The following is a 23822-nucleotide window of genomic DNA, read 5'->3' as shown; positions in this document are numbered from 1 at the left end:
TAAATGTCACTGATATTATTGCAAAAGTTTGAAACGTACAGGTTTGTTTTAGCTAAACTAGTCATCAATAATCTCGGGTCCTAACGAAACGAAAAAGACTGGACATTGAAGAACCACTGAAGAAGTTTAGTAAATATTGAATGACTGTGAGCACGGGGTGATCAGATGGGACCGAGAGACATTGCAAGTTTGCAACAACCAAGCTAGTTTAGTACGTAGGGAGATCGATTCAGCTAAGTTTCAAGTCTAAGTTCAATGCTTCGGTCACTATCATCAATATGAACATAAGACAGTACACGTCTTTGATGTCGAAAGTGCATTGTAATTCAAAACAAAGGGGTCAAGTAATCCGTACTTTGGACATGGTTTCACAAGTTATACCTTGCATCTTCTTAAGTTTCATTGGAAAGGTAGGACAGATTGCTTTGATACAGACAAAACAGAACCATGTTTAAGTCTCTTATACACATATATGTTTCTATATATAGGTTTATGTACTAAATATGCCGTTTTTAATTCAAGTTTAGTTTCAGTATTAGTTAAGTTCTCTACCACTCCTACTCTAAGATGTGTATACAATTAGTTGGGTTAGCCAACGCCAAGCAAATGTGCTAGCGAAGCATTTCATCAAGAATTCGGTCTTCGTTGGGGACGAAAAATGTTCTGAAAGGCCATATTGCAGTATATGTAGGGGAAACCAGCAAGAGCAGATTCATGATTCCTATTTCTTACTTGAATCATCTTCTATTTGAAGGCCTATTAAATCTGGCTGAGGCAGAATTCCCAAGTGCCACAAAGTATGACGTAGGCTCTCCTACTTTGAGGAGACCTTAGGCAAGCGCCCTTCCCAAGTGCAATAGAAGTCACTTACCTAGGCCATCGGCCATGATGATCACCTATCGACCCTGTCCAGGTAAGTATGTTGCAACGTTGCTAGCTGCTTCTCATTTATATGGCCTTGCTACTGTTCCTTTCGTGTGTACTTTCCCTCTGGAATTAGTGATTCCAACATAATGACATGGGTGAGTCAGAGTGGAGATTTATGACTTACAGAGAAAATTACCCGGACTCCTGAGAAATTATACTAGTTGAATTTCTCATTTTCACTCACTACAAACTGATTGCATAAAATATGTATACATGGTAAAATTGTGCTTTTTTAATCCTTTGCTGACATGAAAATTAACAAGTTATTTTCTCTGTTATCACAGTAAAGAAAATATGTATATATGGTGTGCAAGGTTTTTGAGTACAAATCATTAGTATTCCATAGCAGAAAACAGCTTCAATCGCATTGAAATGAATCTCAGATGGCAGAAACAGAGAGGGTTTCAAGTTTTTCTTCAAAATTTTCGAAGCATTCCTTCTCTGCAATAACGGAGTTACACAGTAGAGTACTTTAATACATAAAATTTGCATTAGAGCTATATAATTCTCTGCAATGACATGACTTACAGTGGTGGAAATTTCTCGGTTTGGGGTTTCAAATCAAAGCCAATTTATCATTCTCCTTATTAGTAATTACCCCAGAAGAATAAACACTGTAATAAATTAATCAATTTCATTATTTACATTAGTTTGTCAATACAAAAACAGGAAGCAAAATTTTGGATCCTTAAAACTCATTTACAAATCTCAATACCATACACTTACAGTGGAAGATCAAACTGAAAAAAAAAAACACAAATGAGAAACCCACGTAGGGAGGAGACAAATTACAAAACATCATTTTATCAGTTTGAATGGATGAAAACTATCAACATGATGTCTTGTAATAATTGATATTAAAACTTGGGGTCCAAAAGGAGACCCCAAAGCTACTAATTTTATAGTATCCACCCACTGATTTTCATATCCATATATCTCTGGTAGTTTTTGTTGCATGTTCCTTTTGTCAGTGACTCTCAGTTATGGGGCTAGTTTCCTCTATATCCCGTTACTCATGCATCAACATTTATGGGTTTCTTTTTTTTTTTTCTTTTCTCTTTCTTGTAATGATTACCTTTGAACTTGGCCTTTTTTTGCATCGCATATACCTCAGAAATGTTGGGGTTAAGAGCAGTTTATCCGGATAAAATATGAAACTCTATTAGAAGCTAAAGCAACAAAGTAATAAATCCGGATGAAGAATAAAAGAAGTTTGAACTTTAAAGACTTGAGACTTGCAGAGAGAAACTACCAACAAAGCAGAAATTTTTTTGGAAGAAATGATTTTTTTCTTATTTTCCATTTCATCCGGCTAAATTATGTGATACAATAGAATAAGACAGTTACCTAATATCTAACTGCTACCACTAATACATGATTTAAGCTTAACTAAAATTACACTCAAAAGAAGCTGACATATTAGCTATTACATCAAACATAAATGAACAACAACTCCTACTAACTTGAAGTCACGTTATAAAGAAACTAAATTAAGTTACAAATGAACAAAAGTTGTTGCTGCACTGATTAAGCTTGGATGCTGGTTTCCTGTTGCATTACAGGCCAAGAATTTAACAAGAAATTTTATACTAGAGCTAGAAATGAATTTCAATTTTTGAGATATAAGTTTACCCTTTTATTAATTTAAAACTTTATAATTGTTGAGTATCTAAAGAAAAATTTTACCAAAGGCCCTGCATACCCGGTACCACCCTTATGCATATATGCATTTTCATGGTAAAAGGTTATTATTCACTAACAGTGCAGGAAATCGTGTATCAAATATTCATTTATATTAACCAAAGTGTTTAAATAATGAAACCCAATGTAAAAGCTCATATGAGACATCAGGTAACCACAGTTGAAAAGTGTATATATATATGAGTAGTCAATTGCTACTGTGGATTTCTTGTACGTTGATGTCAAGTTTGTAGTATGGTTGGCATCGTCTATTCCAATGCACGGCCCTCTGGTTTTAAGTCTTAAACTGCTTTGGGAGTGAGCTTGTATGGACAAGATGAAGCAACTGGCGTTTACTGCAACTAGGCCAGAGAATAGATAAGGTTAGGACAAGCCACGTTAATTATATATATACATATATGCAGAAGTTCCAGTTGCCGAATGCCAACAAGATGGTGACAACATAGAAGCCAAATTAAATGTATTTGTTGAACTTGGAAATTATGGCACTTTAATGTCTCCATACTCAGTAAATGCAAACATTACCAACCTTTTGGATAAAACTTGTTGGTGCAAGAGGCAGCAGCAAGCTGTTTCTAGCCTTGCTTGAGTAGTAAGCCTCGAGGCTTGGTGAAGAAGCAAACTCGGAAGCAGAAAAAACAGAAAGATGAAGCTAGCAAGTGAAAACAGAAAAGAGAGAAAGAGATTGAATGAAAATGAGCTGATATTTTTCATTAACTCATGAACAAGGCATTAAGCCATTACATATATCAGTCAATAAGTAAAACAAACAAGTAATCACCTACTAATATACCTAACACCACTAAAATGCCTAGTAACTTGGTAAACTTGATTGAAAAACAAAAAGCTTCTACCTAAGCTTGTCATTCAGCACCTAATTACATCAAAATGCAGCTACCAACTAAGTTTGATCCTAACTAAATACAAAACATTCAATTAAGGAAACCAAATGAATAGCTTCAGCTTGCTGCATCAATTTGCTGTTGAAGCACGTTCCTTGCATGGCCACCTTTGCTGCTACATGGGAGCTGACTTCAACACTCCTCCTCAGCTTCTATGCAGCAGACTCCTAGCTTCCTCTTCAGGCTTAGAAATCTTGATACACCGAGAGGCTTTGTGAAGATATCGGCAATCTGATTTTCAGAACTGCAATGGATTAGCTCGATTTCTCGAGCTTGTTCCATTTCTCTTATCACATGGAGTTTGATGTTGAAATGTTTTGTCCTGCCATGAAAGACAGGATTTTTAGCAATAGCAACTGCTGACTTGTTGTCACAATGTATCACAGTTGCTTCATTCTGCTGTAGATTCAAGTCACTCAAAATTTTTCTCAGCCACATAGCTTGATTAACAGCATTGGCAGCTGCTACATACTCTGCTTCTGCTGTCGATTGAGCCACCATTGTCTGTTTTCTTGAGCTCCAGCAAATCATAGCTGAGCCAAGTGTAAAAGCATAGCCAGAAGTGCTCTTCATGTCATCCTTTGAACCAGCCCAATCGCTATCAGTGTAGCCAATCAGTTTCAACTCTTCAGCCTTTCTAAACTGTATTCCATGGTTTAAGGTACCTTTAATGTATCTTAGCACCCTTTTCCCAGCCTTGTAATGTTGCTGGTTACAGCAGTGCATGAACCTTGATAGCATGCTTACAGCAAACAGAATGTCAGGTCTTGTTGCTGTCAAATACAATAAACACCCAACAAGGCTTCTGTAATCTGTTTCACAGACAGATTCATGTTCCTCCTGGCTCGATAGCTTTATGCCAATAGCCATTGGTGTGCTCACTGGTTTACAATTCTCCATTGAGAATTTAGCCAGCACTTTCAAGGCAAATGTCTTTTGTTTCAAGAAGATTCCTCCTTCTATTTGATTGACTTCCATTCCTAGGAAATATGTCATTAATCCCAGGTCTGACATCTCAAACATTTCCTTCATTCTTGCTTTGAAATCAACCATCATAAACTTGTCTCCTCCAGTCACTAGAAGATCATCAACATATAGTGACACAATAAGCTGTGTTTCAGCTCCATTCCTCTTAACATAGAGTGTTGGCTCACTAGCACTCCTTTCAAATCCCAAACTGACCAAATATGAGTCAATTCGAGCATACCAGGCTCGAGGGGCCTGTTTTAGGCCATACAAGGCCTTTCTTAGCCTATACACCAAATGTTCCTTACCAGGCACTATAAAACCTGGGGGTTGCTCGATGTATATCTCTTCTTCTAGAAATCCATTGAGGAATGCAGACTTGACATCCATTTGGTGGATTGTCCACTGGTTCTGAGCAGCAACTGCAATCAGCAATCTGATTGTATCGAGTCTGGCTACTGGAGCAAAAGTTTCCATGTAGTCCAGACCATACCTTTGACTGAAGCCCTTTACAACTAGCCTGGCCTTTAGCTTGTTTAAGCTTCCATCTGCATTGTGCTTCACTCGATAGACCCATTTTACACCGATAGTCTTTCTGTTGGCAGGCTTTTCAACCAACTCCCATGTCTGATTCTTCACAATCATGTTGATTTCATCAACCATAGCTTGTTTCCAACCTTCATCTGCCTCAGCCTCTTCAAAACTGCTAGGTTCTGCTGTTGCAACCTGTGCCCTTTCATAAATATCTTCTAGGGGCCTTGTGCCTCTCACAGGCACATCATCAACATCCATTTCAGGTCCTAGCTGCTCAAGTTCAGCTTGGTTAGGCACTAGGTCTTCTGAAACTGCTTCTGGCTCATTTTTCTCCCAATTCCAGCAGGCTTTCTCATCAAAGATGACATCTCTGCTCACTTGGACTTTGTTTATCAAGGGATCCAGAACCCTGTAGCCCTTTTTGACTGAGCTATAGCCTACTAGAACACCTGGTTGAGCCCTTTTAGAGAGCTTGTCTCTCTTTGCTGCTGGTATTTGTGCATAACACAGGCAACCAAACACCTTCAGGTGTGCCAAGGAAGGCTTGAAACCAAACCAAGCCTCGAAAGGTGTCTCGGATGCAAGAGCTTTAGTAGGAAGCCTGTTCTGAAGGTAAACAGCAGTGTTTACTGCCTCAGCCCACATGGTCTTGGGCAGTTTCTTCTCAAACAGCAGACATCTGGCCATATCCATCAGACTTCTATTCTTTCTTTCAGCTACCCCATTCTGCTGAGGTGTGTAGACATTTGTAAGCTGATGTTTGATACCAGCATCATTGCAAATGGCTTGAAACTGAGCTGAAGTGTACTCAGTGCCATTGTCTGTCCTTATCGATTTCAGCTTGCAACCTGTTTCTGTTTCTACAGCATTTTTAAACTTCACAAACACTTGAGCTACCTCAGACTTGTGTTTTAAAAAGAAAATCCAGTAAAACCTTGTAAGATCATCAATGAAGAGGATGAAATACCTGTTTTTGCTGAGTGATTCAGTCCTCATCGGGCCACATACATCAGAGTGCACCAGCTGCAGTCTTTCAGTAGCTCTCCAAGCTGAATTTGTAGGAAATGGCAGTCTTGCCTGTTTCCCCATTTGGCAGACTTCACACACATCATCATGCTCCACTGAGCTGGTGAAGTTCTCTGCCATGCCCTCTTTGGCCAATCGAGCCATTGATCTGAAGTTGGCATGTCCAAGCCTTTGATGCCAAAGCTTGGAGTCTTCAACAGAGGCTGTGTATGCTGAGTTTGAGTCATTTGCCCAGTGAACCTCAAAGCATTTATCAGTCATTGTGACTGTCATAAGGCTTGATCCACTTGGATCAGTAATGTGGCATTGTTTATCCTTGAACACAACAGAATAACCTTTCTCGAGCAGTTGAGCTATGCTGAGAAGGTTTCTGTCAATCTGAGGTACCAACAGCACATTTGGAATGATCTTATTACCTGTGGGAGTACATATCAGCACTTCTCCTCTTCCTTCAGCCCTTATAAACTGACCATTTCCAACCTTGACCTTGGTCTTATAACTTCTGTCCAAGTTTTTAAACAAGGAGGCATCTGGTGACATGTGGTTAGTGCAACCACTGTCCAGCAACCAGCCTTTGGAGCATTTCTTCTCAGAAGCTACACAAGAAACAGCAAAGACCTGTTCTTCTTGGTCACTACTGTCCTCAGCTACTCGAGCTTCAACCTTTGACTGCTGAAGTTGATTCTGCCTTGGCTTACTTCTGTTTTTGCAGACCCTTTCAACATGGCCCTTCTTCTTGCAGTGTTGGCATACTGCATCTGGCCTAAACCAGCATCTGTCTTCTGGATGGCCAGGCTTCTTGCAATATCTGCAGGGCTGGTCATTGCTCCTTGCAGCATCAGGCTTAGGCCTGTTCTTCCAAGGCTTTTTGCCTCGTTGAGCATTAGTGCTCGAGGTTTCTCTGGCCTTGGCTTGAAATACACCTTCTTGGTGATCTTCAGCTCTGCTAGCTCTCCTTTGTTCCTGAGCATAGAAGGTGTTGATTAACTCAGTCAAAGAGATGCTAGCAAGGTCTCTTGAGTCCTCTAGAGAGGATATTTTGGCCTCATATCTCTCAGGCAAAGTGGAGAGGACTTTCTCCACAATTCTTGCCTCATCAAAGTGCTCACCTAGGAGCCTTATGCTGTTAACCACTGCCATAATTCTATCTGAGTACTGCTTCACTGTTTCTTCTTCCTTCATCTTCAAATTCTCGAAATCCCTTCTCAAGTTTAACAGCTGCTGTTGCCTTGTTCTCTCAGTGCCTTGAAACTCCTCCTTAAGCTTATCCCAGGCCTGTTTTGGAGTCTCACAGGCCATGATTCTGGTGAAGATGACATCTGACACACAGTTCTGGATGCAGGACATGGCTTTGTGCCTCTTGGTCCTCTCATCAGCATGTTGCCTAATCTGAGCTACTGTGGGATTAGCCCTCAGTGGTGCTGGCTCAGTATCTGTGTTGACAACTTCCCACAGATCGAAGGCCTGTAGGTAAGTCTTCATCTTGACCAGCCATATGTGAAAGCCTTCTCCATTGAAGACTGGTGGGGCTGCTGGTGAAAAACCTGAAGAAGCCATCAAGTTCCTTGTTTTGAAGCAACAGGTCCACTAAGACAAGAGCTTTCGATACCAATTGTTGGTGCAAGAGGCAGCAGCAAGCTGTTTCTAGCCTTGCTTGAGTAGTAAGCCTCGAGGCTTGGTGAAGAAGCAAACTCGGAAGCAGAAAAAACAGAAAGATGAAGCTAGCAAGTGAAAACAGAAAAGAGAGAAAGAGATTGAATGAAAATGAGCTGATATTTTTCATTAACTCATGAACAAGGCATTAAGCCATTGCATGATGCTTCATGCAAAGCAAACTATACGAAGATGGTCACATTCTAAACACCAATGCTTTTATCGGACATCAAGTTCAGTTAATGTCCCGAAAGGCCATTTCGCTGTTTATGTCGGAGATGAAGAGAAGAACAAGAGATTCGTGGTCCCGATATCATACTTGAAGCACCCTTTGTTCCAAGCCTTGTTGAATCAGGCTGAACAAGAGTTTGGGTTTAATCATCCTTTGGGTGGTCTCATGATTCCTTGTGATGAAGACGAATTCATCAACCTCACTTCTCGTATAGACCATGCCTGATTCAATGAGCTTATAATGAAGTTGAACCTACGTAGGGTTCTCATTTGTTTTTTTTAGTTTGATCTTCCATTGTAAGTATATGTGATGAAGTTGGTTCAGCATGCAGCAAACTCGACAGCATGCAGGCCAAGAAGACCAAGTCATGCAGGAGCTGTTGATGCAAGTTTATTTTGTTTATTTTGTAATTCCTAGTCAATGAAATGTAATCTTAGTTCATTTCTAACTAAGTTAGGTTGTTGACTGATGTAATTAGCTTATGTATGAGCTGTAAACACAACTTTGTATAAGTTTACAAGCCAAAATTTCAAGTTTCCATGTCATTAGTGGAGGTAGGTGATGTTTAGGTAATTATTTGCTGTTTTTGACAAGCTTAGTGCTTGGTTTATGTATTGGCATTGTGCCATTATGCAATTTATGAATGAAGTTCAGTTTGTTCATCAATTTTTCTCTTCATTTTTCTTAGCTTTTCTTTCTTTCTCTTGCTCGAATTCTCTTGTTTGCTCAGCAAGTCTCGAGACTTGCTTGGCAAGTTTGCACTGAATCTGTTAGTTTCAGTTACAGCACCAACAATTGGTATCTAGAGCCTATTTCTTAAGGGATCTGTTACACAAATCCATGGCTGCATCAAGCTTTTCACCAGCTGCACCTCAAGTCTTCAATGGAGAAGGCTATTACATATGGGTGGTCAAAATGAAGACCTACCTGCAGGCTTTCGATCTGTGGGAGGTGGTCAACTCTGATGTTGAACCAGAGCCACTTAGAGCTAATCCAACAGTGGCTCAGATCAGGCAGCATGCTGATGAAAGGACCAAGAGGCACAAGGCTATGTCTTGCATCCAAAACTCAGTGTCTGATGTGATTTTCACAAGGATTATGGCCTGTGAATCACCAAAACAGGCCTGGGACAAGTTGCAGGAAGAGTTTCAAGGGACAGAGAGGACAAGGCAGCAACAGTTGTTAAACTTGAGGAGAGATTTCGAGAATTTGAAGATGAAGGAAGAAGAAACTGTCAAGCAATATTCTGATAGGATTATGGCTGTGGTTAACAGCATCAGGCTTCTTGGAGAGCAGTTCAATGAAGCTAGGATAGTGGAGAAGGTTATAGCAACTCTGCCTGAGAGGTATGAGGCAAAAATCTCATCTCTCGAGGACTCAAGGGATCTGTCCACCATCTCCCTGACAGAGTTGATCAATGCTCTATATGCTCAAGAGCAGAGGAGAGCAAGCAGACTGGAGGAGCACCAAGAAGGTGCCTTTCAGGCAAGAACAAATACTGCCTACAAAGGCAAGAAGGCTTGGAGAGACAAGCCAAAGAATGATGCTGCAAGGAGAGAAGGTCAGACTTGCAAGCACTGCAGAAAGGCTGGTCATTCAGAAGAAAAATGCTGGTTCAATCCAGATGCTGTGTGTCAGCATTGTAAGAAGAAGGGTCATGTTGAGAGAGTCTGCAAGAGTAAGACCAAATCGAGGCAGAATCAGTTTCAACAGATGAAAACTGAGGCTCGAGTAGCTAAGGAGGACAGTGATCAAGAGGAGCAAGTCTTTGCTGTGTCATGCTCAGCTGCTCAGGAAAGGTCCTCATCTGGTTGGCTCCTAGACAGTGGATGCACCAACCACATGACACCTGATGCTGCAATCTTCAAGTCTTTAGACAGAAACTGCAGAACTAAAGTCAAGATAGGAAATGGTCATTTTATTCAAGCTGAAGGCAAGGGTGATGTGCTGATATGCACCCTTACAGGTACCAAAGTGATTTCAAATGTGCTGTTGGTGCCTGAAATTGACAGAAACCTGCTCAGCATAGCTCAGTTGCTGGAAAAAGGTTATTCAGTTGTGTTTAAAGACCACCAGTGCCAAATTAGTGATCCATGTTGATCCAAACTGATGGCAGTCCCTATGGCTGATAAGAGCTTTGTGGTTGACTGGACAAAAAAGTCAGACATTGCCTACACAGCCACTTCAGATGAATCCAAGCTGTGGCATCAAAGACTGGAACATGCCAACTTCAGATCGATGGCTCGAATGGTCAGAGAGGACCTGGCTGAAAATTTCATCAACTCAGTGGACCATGATGATGTATGTGAAGTATGTCAGCTAGGAAAGCAGGCCAGACTCCCATTTCCCTCGAATCAAGCCTGGAGAGCCTCTAAAAAACTCTAACTGGTGCATACTGATGTGTGTGGCCCTATGAAGACTGAGTCATTAAGTGGAAACAGGTATTTCATACTGTTCATTGATGATTTATCGAGATATTGCTGGATTTATTTCTTAAAACAGAAATCAGAGGTGGCCACTGTGTTTTGGAAGTTCAAGACTGCTTCTGAGACTGAAACAGGCTGCAAGCTGAAGACCATAAGGTCTGATAATGGGACTGAGTACACCTCAGCTCAGTTCCAAGCCTTCTGTGATAAGGCAGGCATCAAACATCAACTTACTAACACATATACACCTCAGCAGAATGGGGTAAGTGAAAGGAAGAATAGGAGTTTGATGGATATGGCCAGGTGCTTGATGATTCAGAAGAATCTGCCTAAAGCACTATAGGCAGAAGCAGTTAACACTGCAACATACATTCAAAATAGACTTCCAACCAAGGCTTTGGATCAAAAGACCCCATTCGAGGCCTGGTTTAGCTTCAAGCCATCACTGGCTCATCTGAAGGTCTTTGGATGCATCTGTTATGCACATGTACCTACTGTTAAAAGGGACAAATTGTCTGAAAGGGCTCGACCTGGTGTTTTGGTGGGGTATAGCACTGTTAAGAAGGGCTATAGGATTTTAGATCCTTCAACAAACAAAGTGTCAGTAAGCAGGGATGTGGTATTTGATGAGAGGTCATGTTGGAACTGGGAAAGACATGAACCTGAAGAAGTTTCTGAAGAACTTGCAGCAGACCAAGCTGAGCCAGACCAAAATGTCCTTGAAATGGATATTGATGATGAACCAGTCAGAGGAACAATGTCATTGGCTGAGATTTATAAAAGGGCTCATGTAGCCATAGCTGAACCAAGCAACTTTGAAGAGGCTGAGGCTCAGCAAGGGTGGAAGCAGGCAATGGCTGAGGAAATCAGCATGATTGAGAAGAACCAGACCTGGGAATTGGTTGAAAGGCCAGTCAAAAGGAAGGTGATTGGGGTGAAATGGTTGTACAAAGCCAAGCAGAATGCTGATGGTACCTTGAACAAGCTGAAAGCAAGGCTAGTTGTCAAGGGGTTCAGTCAGAGGTATCGCTTGGACTACCTGGAGACCTTTGCACCAGTGGCCAGGCTCGATACCATCAGACTGCTGATTGCCTTAGCAGTACAGCTCGAATGGAAGATCTCTCAACTTGATGTGAAATCAGCCTTTCTAAATGGTTTCTTAGATGAAGACATCTATGTTGAACAACCACAAGGGTTTGAAATAGCTGGCAGAGAGTATATGGTCTACAAACTGAAGAAGGCCCTATATGGATTAAAACAGGCTCCAAGGGCTTGGTATAGCAGAATCGATGGCTACTTGACTGATCTGGGATTCGATCGAAGCAAGAGTGAGCCAACACTGTATGTCAAGAAACAAGGGACACAAATACAACTCATTGTGTCCCTGTATGTTGATGATCTTCTAGTGTCAGGAGGAGATCGAGTAGTGCTGGCTGACTTCAAGACCAAGATGCAGGAAGTGTTTGAAATGTCTGATCTTGGGGAGATGTCATATTTTCTTGGAATGGAGGTGTCTCAAGTACAGAATGAGATATTTTTAAGCCAGAGAAGCTTTGCCACAAAGATTCTGACCAGGTTCTCCATGCAAAACAGCAAGGCAACTAAAACACCTGTTGCTGTTGGAGAAAAACTATCGAGCCAAGGTGATTTTAAGAAAGTTTGTGAAACAACCTTCAGGAGTCTAGTTGGTTGCTTGCTATACTTGACTGCCACTAGACCAGACATCATGTATGCTGTAGGATTGCTCTCAAGGTTCTTGCATTGCTGCAATGAGAAGCATTTCCAAGCTGCAAAGAGAGTGCTGAGATATGTCAAAGGCACTTTAAACTATGGTTTGAAGTACATCAAATAAGGAAATCTGAAGCTGGTTGGCTACACTGATAGTGACTGGGCTGGCTCGATAGATGACATGAAAAGCACCTCAGGGTATGCTTTTAACCTTGGTTCAGCCATGTTTTGTTGGAGCTCAAAGAAGCAAAGTCTAGTAGCTCAATCTACTGCTGAAGCAGAGTATGTGGCAACAGCAAGTGCTGTCAACCAAGCCATATGGCTAAGGAAAATATTGGCTGACTTGAATGTGCATCAAGAGGAAGCTACTGAGATCTTCTGTGACAACCAATCTGCAGTAGCAATTGCTAAAAATCCAGTGTTCCATGGAAGAACAAAACATTTCAGCATCAAGTTGCATGTTGTTCGAGAAATGGAGCAAGCTCAAGAAGTAAAGCTGATCCACTGTAATTCAGAGGATCAACTTGCAGACATTTTAACCAAAGCCCTTAGTGTCACAAGGTTCGAATGTCTAAGAAAGAAGCTAGGTGTTTGCTCCATGCAAACCAAGGAGGAGTGATGAAGTTGGTTCAGCATGCAGCAAACTCAACAGCATGCAGGCCAAGAAGACCAAGTCATGCAGGAGCTGCTGATGCAAGCTTATTTTGTTTATTTTGTAATTCCTAGTCAATGAAATGTGATCTTAGTTCATTTCTAACTAAGTTAGGTTGTTGACTGATGTAATTAGCTTATGTATGAGCTGTAAACACAACTTTGTATAAGTTTACATGCCAAAATTTCAAGTTTCCATGTCATTAGTGGAGGTAGGTGATGTTTAGGTAATTATTTGCTGTTTTTGACAAGCTTAGTGCTTGGTTTATGTATTGGCATTGTGCCATTATGCAATTTATGAATGAAGTTCAGTTTGTTCATCAAATTTTCTCTTCATTTTTCTTAGCTTTTCTTTCTTTCTCTTGCTCGAATTCTCTTGTTTGCTCAGCAAGTCTCGAGACTTGCTTGACAAGTTTGCACTGAATCTGTTAGTTTCAGTTACAGCACCAACAATATGGTATTGAGATTTGTAAAGGAGTTTGAAGGGTCCAAATTTTGGTTCCTGTTTGGATTTCCTTTGAATCCAAAATAGTATTTCTTTACGTTTGTTTTATTGCTTGATTTGCAACCTGTTAGCAGTCGGTGGAAGTGAGAAATTTAACTAGTCCTATAGCCTTATAAATAAGAAGCACTAATCCCACATAGAAAGTACACGAGAAAGGAACATAAGCAAGGCCTTATAAATAAGAAGCAGCTTGCTTCATTACATCGTACAAACCTGGACGGAGTCGATCGGTAAATAGAAGGTCTGCTGAATTGGATAAGCGACTTCCATTGCACTTAGGAAGGGAGCTTGCCTAAGGTCTACTTAAGTAGGAGAGCTTACGTCATAATTGTGATAGTTGGGGCTTGCGTTCAAGCGGCCCTCGTGCGAATTCAGTTGCAACCTATCTCGGTTTAGAGGACAAAATGTAATCAACGAATTGTGCTAACAAAAATGGATACGTTTCAAGCTTTTGCAATTAAATTAGTGATATATATTTTTGTTCCCTTGAAGTCATTTTAAAGATGTGGCTTATCAAACCCTCCTCGATCACTCCTTGAACTGCTCCATACCAGCTCTTATTTGAAGATACTTTTTCAACAGAATGGACATTATAAGGATGTTATAGCAAAAAAGAGCTAAATCAACTCACTTGATTGGTTCTTGGTTCCATGCATCACTTCAATTCCTAATAAATATTTATAAAATATCTTGTATTAGTTCCTTCGTGTCTGCAACTAATTTTCTCATCCATAATTGTTAAATAAGGAACGAGCTGATTATGGTGCTCAAGAAAATGATAGGACAAGGGAGTAGTCTTTTCTAGCATATCATATATTGCCACGTCGTTGATTGTCCCTTCTGAATCTGAACTCAGGATTTATGCACTGAAGCAAAGGGGTCTACTTGATGATGAAACTTGTTCCATAGAAGACAAAAGTGTCATTGCCAGCATTTTCCTTCTATCTGGTCCCCAATGGTACCAACATGAACTGTTACTCGTAAAGGAAATATCAGTTTTATCCAAAAGGCCGATAATGTTTGCATTTACTGACTATAGAGACGTTAATGTGCAATAATCTCCAATTTGAACAAACTCATTTATAGTTTGGCTCTATGTTGTCACCGTATTGGCATTTGGCAACTGCAACTTCTGCATATATATAATTCACATGGCTTGTCCTCACCTTGTCTATTCTCTGGCCTAGTTGCAGTACATGCCAGCTGCTTCATCTTGTCCGAACAAGCTCACTCCCAAAGCAGTTTAAGACTTAAAACCAGAGGGCCGTACATTGGAATATACAATGCCAATCATACTACAAACTTGACATCAACCTAATAAGAAATCCACAGTAGCAATTGATTACTTATATATATATATATACACACTTTTCAACTGTGGCTACCTGATCTCAATATATGAGCTTTTACAGTTGGTTTAATTATTTAAACCCATTTTTTTTATATATATGAAACATGGCTTGGCTGATATATTTATATATATATAAGAATATTTGATGGACCGATAATCCATAAGTTTACTGCAAATGAATAATAACCCTATTACCTTCTGCATGTTGTTATAGTATGAGATTATACATGTTATTAATGTGATTAGTTAGGTAGTTAGGCAGTTATCAGGCTGGTAAAATTGTTAACAATAGTGAGGAGTTCTCAAGTGTATATAATTGTGTATATGGGCACAGTTCAAGATAAGCAAAGATTAATATCATTCTTTGAACAAATCTTTCTATTCTCTGTTATCTCTCTTCAAGTATTCATTAGCTTACTAGGTTTCTATCATGGTATCAGTCGCAAGGTGAGTCTTGGGCATGGCCACCATGCATTCCGCTGAGTCTGGTTCTGCTGAGTCGAATGGATCGGTGTTTCTTGGTGATCGTGTGGTCACGTCGTTTCCTCGGCACGAGGTGGTGAAGCTTGATGTTGACTCGTTCCTTCAGTGGCAGCAACAGATTCGTCTCGTTTTTTGTGGTTACGAATTGCTCGGTTTTCTTGATGGTACATTGACGGCTCCTCCGAGGTTCGTTCAGTCCTCCGATGGTACTCTGGTCACCAATCCATCTGCATCAATTTTTGATCAACAGGATAATCTTCTTACCTCGTGGCTGTTGTCCATAATAAGCTATTCCTTTTTGTCTTCTTTCACGGAAGTTCGGACTGCTGGTGATGTTTGGCTCATGGCGAATAGCCTGTTCGCGGCCGATACTACTACGAAGCAATCGCAGTTGTGGCATGAGCTTCATTCTCTTCGCAAAGGTAATCTCTCTATTCGGTTGTATGTTGATAAGATTAAACACTTGTGTGCTCTCCTTGCAGCGTCTGGCTCTCCAATCTCCAAGGTCGAATGGACGGCGGTTCTTCTTGCCGGACTTTCCTTTGAGTATGAGGCTATTGTTTCTTCGGCGTCGCTCTCTCTGACCTCGTTACCCTTCCAACGACTTGTCGATGTTTTGCTTAAGTGTGAAACTCGACAACTTAGATCTGTTCAGGAGGTTTTAGTTGCTGCGAATGCTGTGGAAGGGACTCCGTTGCAGTTGACGGATGGGGCTTTTCATGGTGGTCACTCGTCTGCTTGTGGCCGAGGTCGAAGCTTCCGTCCACGAGTCTAGTGTTAGATCTGAAGTTGGTTTGGTCATATTACGCAGCACTGTTATTACAGGTATGATCGTGATGAGTAGTTCCCGTTGGAAGCGTTGGTGGATCTTCATAGTGGTTCTGCTTTTGGTAAGGTTAAGGGAGAGCTGGAGCGTGCGAATGGTCAAAATTGGGGTCTCTTGGTCAAAATTGAAAGTCTCAATTTTGGCCGAATGGTGGGGTGGATAATGCTCCATATGGGCCACATGAAGGCTATGGAATTGGTGGGTTTGGTAATGGGCAGAATAATTTTGATGGCTTAATTTTAGGCTTTGGATCTTATGGGTGTGATTTTGGTGTTGGACGCCGGTCTCTTGGTCTACAATTTGGTGATTTTTTGGGTCACCCGTATGGTAGGCTGGCTTCCAGACCACGTGGGCCTAGTGGGTTAGCTCGGTCTCGTTCGAATGCTGATCCCCCTGTGCCTGGGCCCTCTGCTAACTGTGTTAATGTTGATCTATCCTAGCATATTGTTCCTGAAGCTCCGTGGCGAACAAAACCGCGTGCTCGCATGTTTAATGTGGATTCATTTTCCTATGACTCGTCTCAATTTGTTGGGATTCCCTCCAGGATTCCTGAGTTGCATGCTTCGGATTATTCTGATGCCACTGGATATGATTCCAATTTTAATACTACTGACTCCTATGTTCCGTTGCTGGTAAGAAGTTCGTCATGGTGCCTAGACTCAAGGGCTACTCATCATGTTTGCAGAGATCGGATTTGCATGGTTCTACCCCGTACTCAGGTTCGTCCTCTCTTTTAATGGGTAATGAGGTGTCTATTGAAATTTCAGCTATTGGGAGTGCAATTATACCTACGAAGCAGAAATTACTACATTTCTCGAATGTGTTATGTGTGCCGAGCATTCGAAAGAATTTACTTTCTGTGTCTAAGTTTGCTACTAATAACAATGTATTCTTTGAGTTTCACCCCTCGTATTGTGTGATTAAGGACATCCAAACACAGGAAATCTTAATGCGGGGCCAAGTTCGTGATAGGCTCTACCATTTCTCGGCAGCTTCGAGTTGTTCGTCTTCTTCTGTTCATAATACTGTTCTTCAAGGTTGCTCTTCAACTGATGATGTTTTTAGCCTGTGGCATAAAAGGCTGGGTCATCCTGCTGATAATATTGTAAAAACTGTTCTTGAAAAATGTCAGTTTTCTTTAAATAAAAGACATCTTGGTGGTGTTTGTGTAGCTTGTCAGAAAGGTAAATCGCATAAGTTACCTCTTTTACATTCTAGTACTAAATATGTTGACTTGTTTGAATTGGTTGTTTCTGATTTGTGGGGACCAGCTGCTGTTACCTGTGACGGGAATTTGTATTATGTGTTTTTCATTGACATAACTAGTCATTTTACTTGGATTTATTTGATAAGTCGCAAATCTCAAGCAATAGAGTGTTTTGGTCAATTTCAGAAGATGATTTTCACTTAGTTTGGAAAACATATTAAGCAATTTCAAAGTGATTGGGGAGGTGAGTTTCGTGCGTTTTCCTCCTTTTTAGCTAATCAGGGGATTCTTCATCGCGTTTCTTGTCCTCACACTTCTGAACAAAATGGTGTTGCTGAGCGTAAACACAGACATATTATGGAGACTGGTCTTACGCTTCTGGCTTCGGCTAATCTACCGCTAAGTTACTTGGGTTATGCGTTCTGCAGTGCGGTTCATCTCATTAATCGACTGCCCACTCTGGTTCTAGAAGGAAGGACTCCGTTTCAAAGTCTATTTAGTCGCGAACCGACTTACGATCATCTTAGAGTGTTTGGTTGTTATTGTTTTTCGTACTTACGACCGTTTATTAAGCACAAACTTGAGTTTCGGTCTCAGCAATCTACATTTCTAGGGTATAGCCCGCATCATAAAGGCTATTTTTGTCTTACGCCAGATGGGAAGGTCATTGTTTCTCATTATGTTGTTTTTGATGAACATCGGTTTTTGTTTTCGTTTTCTACTTCTACCGATGATAAGTTGTCATTAAGTTCTACTACATATGTTCTTGTTGTTCGGTCTATTGTTCCTCAAGAGACTCATCTAGCTCTTGAGACTACAGTTAGGGTTTCGTTGGATAGCCGTAATGGTGCCACAATTCTGCCTGGATCTCTTGCTTCGTGAAGTGCTTTTCAACACAATTCTACTTCAGAACCTGTTGTTCGAGAGTAGGTTCCCTCTAGTGCAAGTTTTCCTTCTGAGCAGCTTCCTGTTCCTCCTTTTTCTACTGCTAATACTCATGCTATGGTTACTAGGTCTAAAGTCAGGATATTTAAGCCCAAACCTTTATGTGCAGACAAAGCTGAGGTTGAGCCATGTTCTATTGAGGAGGCCCTTGCTCATCCAGACTGGCATTTAGCAGTTCAAGCTGAGTTTGATGCTTTACTAGCTAACTCGACCTGGGAACTTAGTCCCCTCCCTTCTGGCCGGAAGGCGATCGGTTGTAAGTGGTTGTTTAAGATCAAGAAGAATCCTGATGGGACGATTAGTCGAAGGAAGGCACGCTTGGTTGCCAAAGGGTGCTCTCAGGTACCTGGCTGCGATTTTAAGGAGACGTTCAGTCCGGTAGTCAAGCCGGCTACCATTCGAGCCATCCTGTCTATTGTTGTGACCAAAGGTTGGCATCTCCAGAAAGTTGATGTCAATAATGCCTTCTTGAATGGAGATTTAGCCGATAATGTGTTTATGCAGCAACCTCCTAGATTTGTGCAATCTGGTCCAAATGGTGAAAAGTTGGTGTGTCATCTGACTAAAGCTTTGTATGGCTTACGGCAAGCTCCTTGTGCCAGGTTTGACAAGTTAAAACAGTTTGTTGTCTTTGTTGGGTTTAAGTTGTCAAAATCGGATCTTCATTGTTTGTTCGGTCTTCCTCTGATCACAGTCTCTACATTCTTGTCTATGTGGATGATATTGTTATCACTGGCAGTTCCTCTGATGAAATAATTGCTTTGTTCAGCAGCTACACAATAAGTTTGCTCTAAAGGATATGGGCGAGCTCCATTATTTTTTGGGCATTGAAGTTAGTAGATATTCCTCCGGCAGTCTTTATTTATGTCAGCTTAAATACATTCGTAAGCTTTTTGCCCTGAGTTCTATGACTAATGCCAAAAGTGTTCATACACCGCTGGTAAGCTCTGCTATGTTGTCTAAGGATGAGGGTGAACCTCTTGCCGATCCAACTGAATATCGTAGTATTGTTGGAGCTCTTCAGTATATTGTTTTGACACGGCCAGATATTGCTTATGCTGTTAACCGGGTGTGTCAGTTCATGCATGCCCCCACTACTCTCCACATAGTAGTGTTAAAACAAATTTTACGGTATTTATGTGGTACTCTTTCTCATGGCTTGCTTTTTCGAATATCTGATAGGTTGTCTTTGGTTGGTTATGCTGATGCAAATTGGGGGCTTGATTTCGATGATCGTCGGTCTACTACGGGATATTATGTGTATTTTGGTCATACACCTATTTCTTGGTGTTCTAAGAAACAACATGTTGTTTGTCGGTCTACGGCAGAGGCTGAATATCGGAGTTTAGCGGCAGCTACTAGTAATGTTACGTGGCTGGTCTCGCTGTTAACAGAATTAAACCTCGGTTCGGTTGATCTTCTGACAGTGTGGTGTGATAATTCTAGTGCCGTGGCTGTTGCAGCTAACCTAGTTTTGCATTCTAAGTTCAAACATGTTGAACTTGATCTGTTTTTTGTTCATGAAAAGGTGGCTAGTGGTGAGTTGATTGTTGGCGAAGTTCCCGCATGTGACCAAGTGGCGGATATCCTAACTAAACCATTATCTGTTTCGACTTTTACTCGGTTTCGTCATCTTCTTCGGGTTGTTCCACTCGAGGAAGCTAGGTGAATGTTATAGTATGAGATTATACATGTGATTAATGTGATTAGTTAGGTAGTTAAGCAGTTATCAAGCTGGTAAAATTGTTAACAATAGTGAGGAGTTCTCAAGTGTATATAATCGTGTATATGGGCACAGTTCAAGATAAGCAAAGATTAATATCATTCTTTGAACAAATCTTTCTATTCTCTGTGATCTCTCTTCAAGTATTCATTAGCTTACTAGGTTTCTATCAATGCTAATACATATATGCACAGGAGTGGTACTAGGGGCTACCAGTGGCCCTAGTTTGGTAAAATTTTCTTTTTGATCCTCAAAAACTTTTAAGATAAAAAAATGGTAAAATTATATTATCTACCTGAAAATTTGTAATTCATTTCTAGCCCCTAATATAAAGTTTCTGCTGTATATGTAATACAAGAAGTGGACAAGCTCAAAGGCAATCATTATAAGAAAGAAAAACAAAAGAAAAAAAAACCATGAATATTGATGCATGAATAACCGATCTAGAGGAAACTAGCCCATACCTGAGAGTCATTGATATAAGGAACATGCAACTAACAAACCAGAGATGGATACGAAAATCAGTGGGCGGCTTAGACGGCTCTTCTAAATTTAGTAGCTTTGTGGTCCCCTTTTGGACCCCAAGTTTTAATATTGATTATTACAACTTCCTAGCACTAGGACAAAAGTACAATATGTTGATAGTTATCATGCATTCAAACCGATAAAATGATGTTTTGTAATTTGTCTCATCCCTATATATACACCCAAAGACCAAGACCAGAAATGTAAAAAACACAAAGAACTGTCTTTGATTACAGTCTCAAAAAATTCCTTTATCGATTGCTCAAATGGGGATTCGGTTGCCTGAGATGATGCTTCATGCAAAGCAAACCATGCGAAGATGGTCACATTCTAAGCACCAATGCTCTTACCAAACACCGAGTGCTGTAAACGTCCAGAAAGGCCATTTCGCTGTTTATGTGGGAGACGAAGAAAAGAAGAAGAGATTCGTGGTCCCAATATCATACTTGAAGCACCCTTTGTTCCAGGCCTTATTGAATCATGCTGAACAAGAGTTTGGGTTTGATCATCCATTGGGTGGTCTCATAGTTCCTTGTGCTGAAGATGAATTCATCGACCTCACTTCTCGTATAAACCATGCCTGATTCAATGAGCTTATAATGAAATTGAACCCACTTGGAGTTTTCATTTGTTTTTTTTTTCAGTTTGATCTTGTACTCTAAGTGTATAGTATTGAGAATTGTAAATGTGTGAAAATTTTGAAGAAAAATTTCAAAGCCTCTCTGTTTCTACTATCTGATATTTAGTTCAATGCCATTGAAGCTGTTTTTCTGCTAATGAATTATACCCAGAGACCTTGCAAACCATCTAGTCATATTTTCTTCTGTGATAACAGAGAAAATAACATGTTAGGTTTCATGTCACCAAAGGATTAACTAGCACAATTTATGCAATCAATTTGTAGTCAGTGAAAATGAGAAATTCAACTAGTATAATTTCTCGGAAATCTGTGGGTAATTTTCTCCAAGTTAGAAATCTTCACTTTGACTCCACCATGTCAATTTATGCTGAAGCACTAATCCCACACAGAAATAACACTCGAACGGAACAGAAACAAGGCCTTACAAATAAGAAGCAGCTAGCTGATGTACAACTTACTTATCTGGACGGGGTCGATGGGTTATCTACAAGGCTCATCGCCTAGGTAAGCAACTTCAATAGCACATGGGAATGGCGCTTGTCTAAGGTCTCCTTAAAGTAGGAGAGCCTACGTCATAATTTGTGGTAGTCGGGTCCTGCGTCCGCGCTTCCCCTGTCTATTTTCAGTCGAAAGTTTTACCGCAGAAGATAAAGCATATACTTCATAGCTTTAGTTTGTTGCAGAATTGAACTCTTATAGCTTTCTTGTATCGAATATGGCTTCCTATTGCTCTAATATTCTTTTTAACTATAAATGTATTGCTGCGCCATCATTTTTGTAAGACTGAAATGTTCGCACGGAATTGTTAGACCGCTCATCGGATGGTTGAATCCGAATTCATCCTCAGCCAGATTTAATAGGCCTTCAAATAGAGGATGGTTCAAGTAAGATATCGGAATCATGAATCTGCTCCTGCTGGTTTCCCCTACATATATTTCAATGTGGCCTTCTGGCACAATTTTCATTCCCAACAGACCCCGAATCATCGATGAAACGCTTCGGTGGCACATTCGCTTGGCCTGAGCTAACCCAACTCTACACATCTTAGGGTAGGAGTGATAGAAAAGCTTAACTAAGATGTCCACTAGTTCCCAAGTCTCATTCTTATGGATCATCTCCAGCTCAGCTTCCACGGCCTTCTTCCAATGTTTGTCCTTGGCAGCTTTTTCATAATCTGATGGTTCAATTATTGCAACATCTTTGATAGATGTCAGAAATAGTCCTGGTGCCTCTTACAGGAGGATCATCAAAGTCTTCATTTCTTGGCTTGATTTCAGCTGGTTCTAAGTTGTTGTTGGACTAATCTTCCTCAATTAGCTTAGCATTAGCACCATTCCAGCTCCAAACTTTCTCTTCATCAAACTTTATATCTCTGCTCACCAGAATCCTTTTTTTTGAAGGGTCATACACCCTGTACCGCTTTTTTGTACTGCTATAGCCAACAAATATTCCAGGGACAGCCTTTTTTTCAAGTTTGTTCCTCTTTTCAATAGGAATGTGTGCATAATAGACACATCCAAACACCTTGAGCTGAGAAACTGTTGGCTTGAGTCCATGCCAGGCTTCAAAAGGGGTCTTATCCTTGATAGCATAAGTTGGTAGCTTATTAAGAAGATATACTGAAGTATTAACTGCTTCAGCCTAAATATTGCTTAGTAGCTTGCTCTGAAACAGTAGACATCTGACCATGTTCAGTGCTGTTCTATTCTTTCTCTCATATACTCCATTTTGTTGAGGAGTATAAATATTTGTGAACTGATGATGAATACCAGATTCCTCACACAATTTCTGAAATCTTTCAGACAAATACTCACTGCCATTGTCAGTTCTTAAGGCTTTAATTTTACAACCTGACTGGTTCTCTACTAGTGCCTTAAATTTGCTAAAGGCCTCAAACACTTCAGACTTCTGCTTCAAGAAGTAAACCCAGCAAAACCTGGTCAAATCATCTATAAACAGCACAAAATACTTGCTGTCATTCAGAGAAGAAGTCTTCATTGGTCCACAGACATCAGAATGGACCAGCTCAAGCTTGTCTCGAGCCCTCCATGCTATGTTAGCTGGAAAAGGCAATCTGGCCTGCTTACCAAGTTGACAAACTTCACACACAGTATCTTTTACTTCAACTCTTGACATATCATCCACCATATTCATTTTATGTAGCAGATCAAGTGATCTAAAGTTGACATGGCCTAATCTCCTATGCCAAAGACTAGTATTGTCAACAAGACCAGTGTAGGCCTTCTTTTCAAGTTGATTCATGTTAAGCATGAAACACTTATCAGTTATTGTTACTGAGATCAACTCCTGATCATATGTATCCTTAACAACACAAACACCATTCTCAAAAATCAGTGAATACCCTTTCTCTACTAGTTGTCCAACACTAAGTAGATTCTGATCTATATCAGGCACATAAAGTACATCAGAAATTACTTTGTTACCTGAACAAGTGTTGATCAGCACATTGCCTTTGCCTTTGGCTTCAATCAAACTCTCATTGCCTATCCTAATTTTTGAAAAAAAGTTTTTGTCAAGGTCTTTAAATAGGCCTTCATCCGCTGCCATGTGGTGTGTGCAGCCATTATCCATCAGCCAATCACTTCTGACTTTGCTTGAGGATGCAAAGCAAGAGGCTATAAACACATGCTCCTCCTAAACTTGAAGATCTTCAGTAGCCTATGCTTGCATTTGCTGCTGACCTTGAGTTATTCTTCTATTCTTACACACTTTCTCAACATGGCTAAGCTGTTTGCGGCTTCTGCATTGGATGTCTAGCCTATACCAGCAATATTTCTCCAAGTGTGTGGTCTTCTTTCGATGGACACATGATGAAACCTCCTATTGCTTGCATCTCTTCTTGGTTTCTCC

The 23822-nt window shown here is 40.5% G+C and overlaps 1 protein-coding gene and 3 non-coding genes across 4 annotated transcripts; 3 read left to right on the top strand and 1 right to left on the bottom strand.

Annotated features, from left to right (window-relative positions):
- Positions 1–768: 768 nt before the first annotated feature.
- LOC121225320 (U1 spliceosomal RNA) lies at positions 769–921 on the bottom strand. The gene has a single exon (XR_005923182.1). It is a non-coding gene; the product is annotated as a U1 spliceosomal RNA (small nuclear RNA).
- Positions 922–13456: 12535 nt separating this feature from the next.
- On the top strand, positions 13457–13616 carry LOC121225497 (U1 spliceosomal RNA). Its single transcript, XR_005923376.1, has one exon. It is a non-coding gene; the product is annotated as a U1 spliceosomal RNA (small nuclear RNA).
- A 6961-nt stretch (positions 13617–20577) lies between these two features.
- Positions 20578–20895, top strand: LOC107927881 (auxin-responsive protein SAUR21). Its single transcript, XM_016859003.1, has one exon. It carries the CDS (start codon positions 20578–20580, stop codon positions 20893–20895), a length of 318 nt encoding a protein of 105 aa, XP_016714492.1.
- A 510-nt stretch (positions 20896–21405) lies between these two features.
- On the top strand, positions 21406–21567 carry LOC121227759 (U1 spliceosomal RNA). Its single transcript, XR_005925282.1, has one exon. It is a non-coding gene; the product is annotated as a U1 spliceosomal RNA (small nuclear RNA).
- Positions 21568–23822: the final 2255 nt, after the last annotated feature.

Source organism: Gossypium hirsutum, chromosome A03, assembly GCF_007990345.1.
Source record: "Gossypium hirsutum isolate 1008001.06 chromosome A03, Gossypium_hirsutum_v2.1, whole genome shotgun sequence".
Taxonomy (NCBI): domain Eukaryota; kingdom Viridiplantae; phylum Streptophyta; class Magnoliopsida; order Malvales; family Malvaceae; genus Gossypium; species Gossypium hirsutum.
The sequence above is the reverse complement of the archived record's forward strand: the minus strand, read 5'-3'. Positions and strand labels throughout refer to the sequence as shown.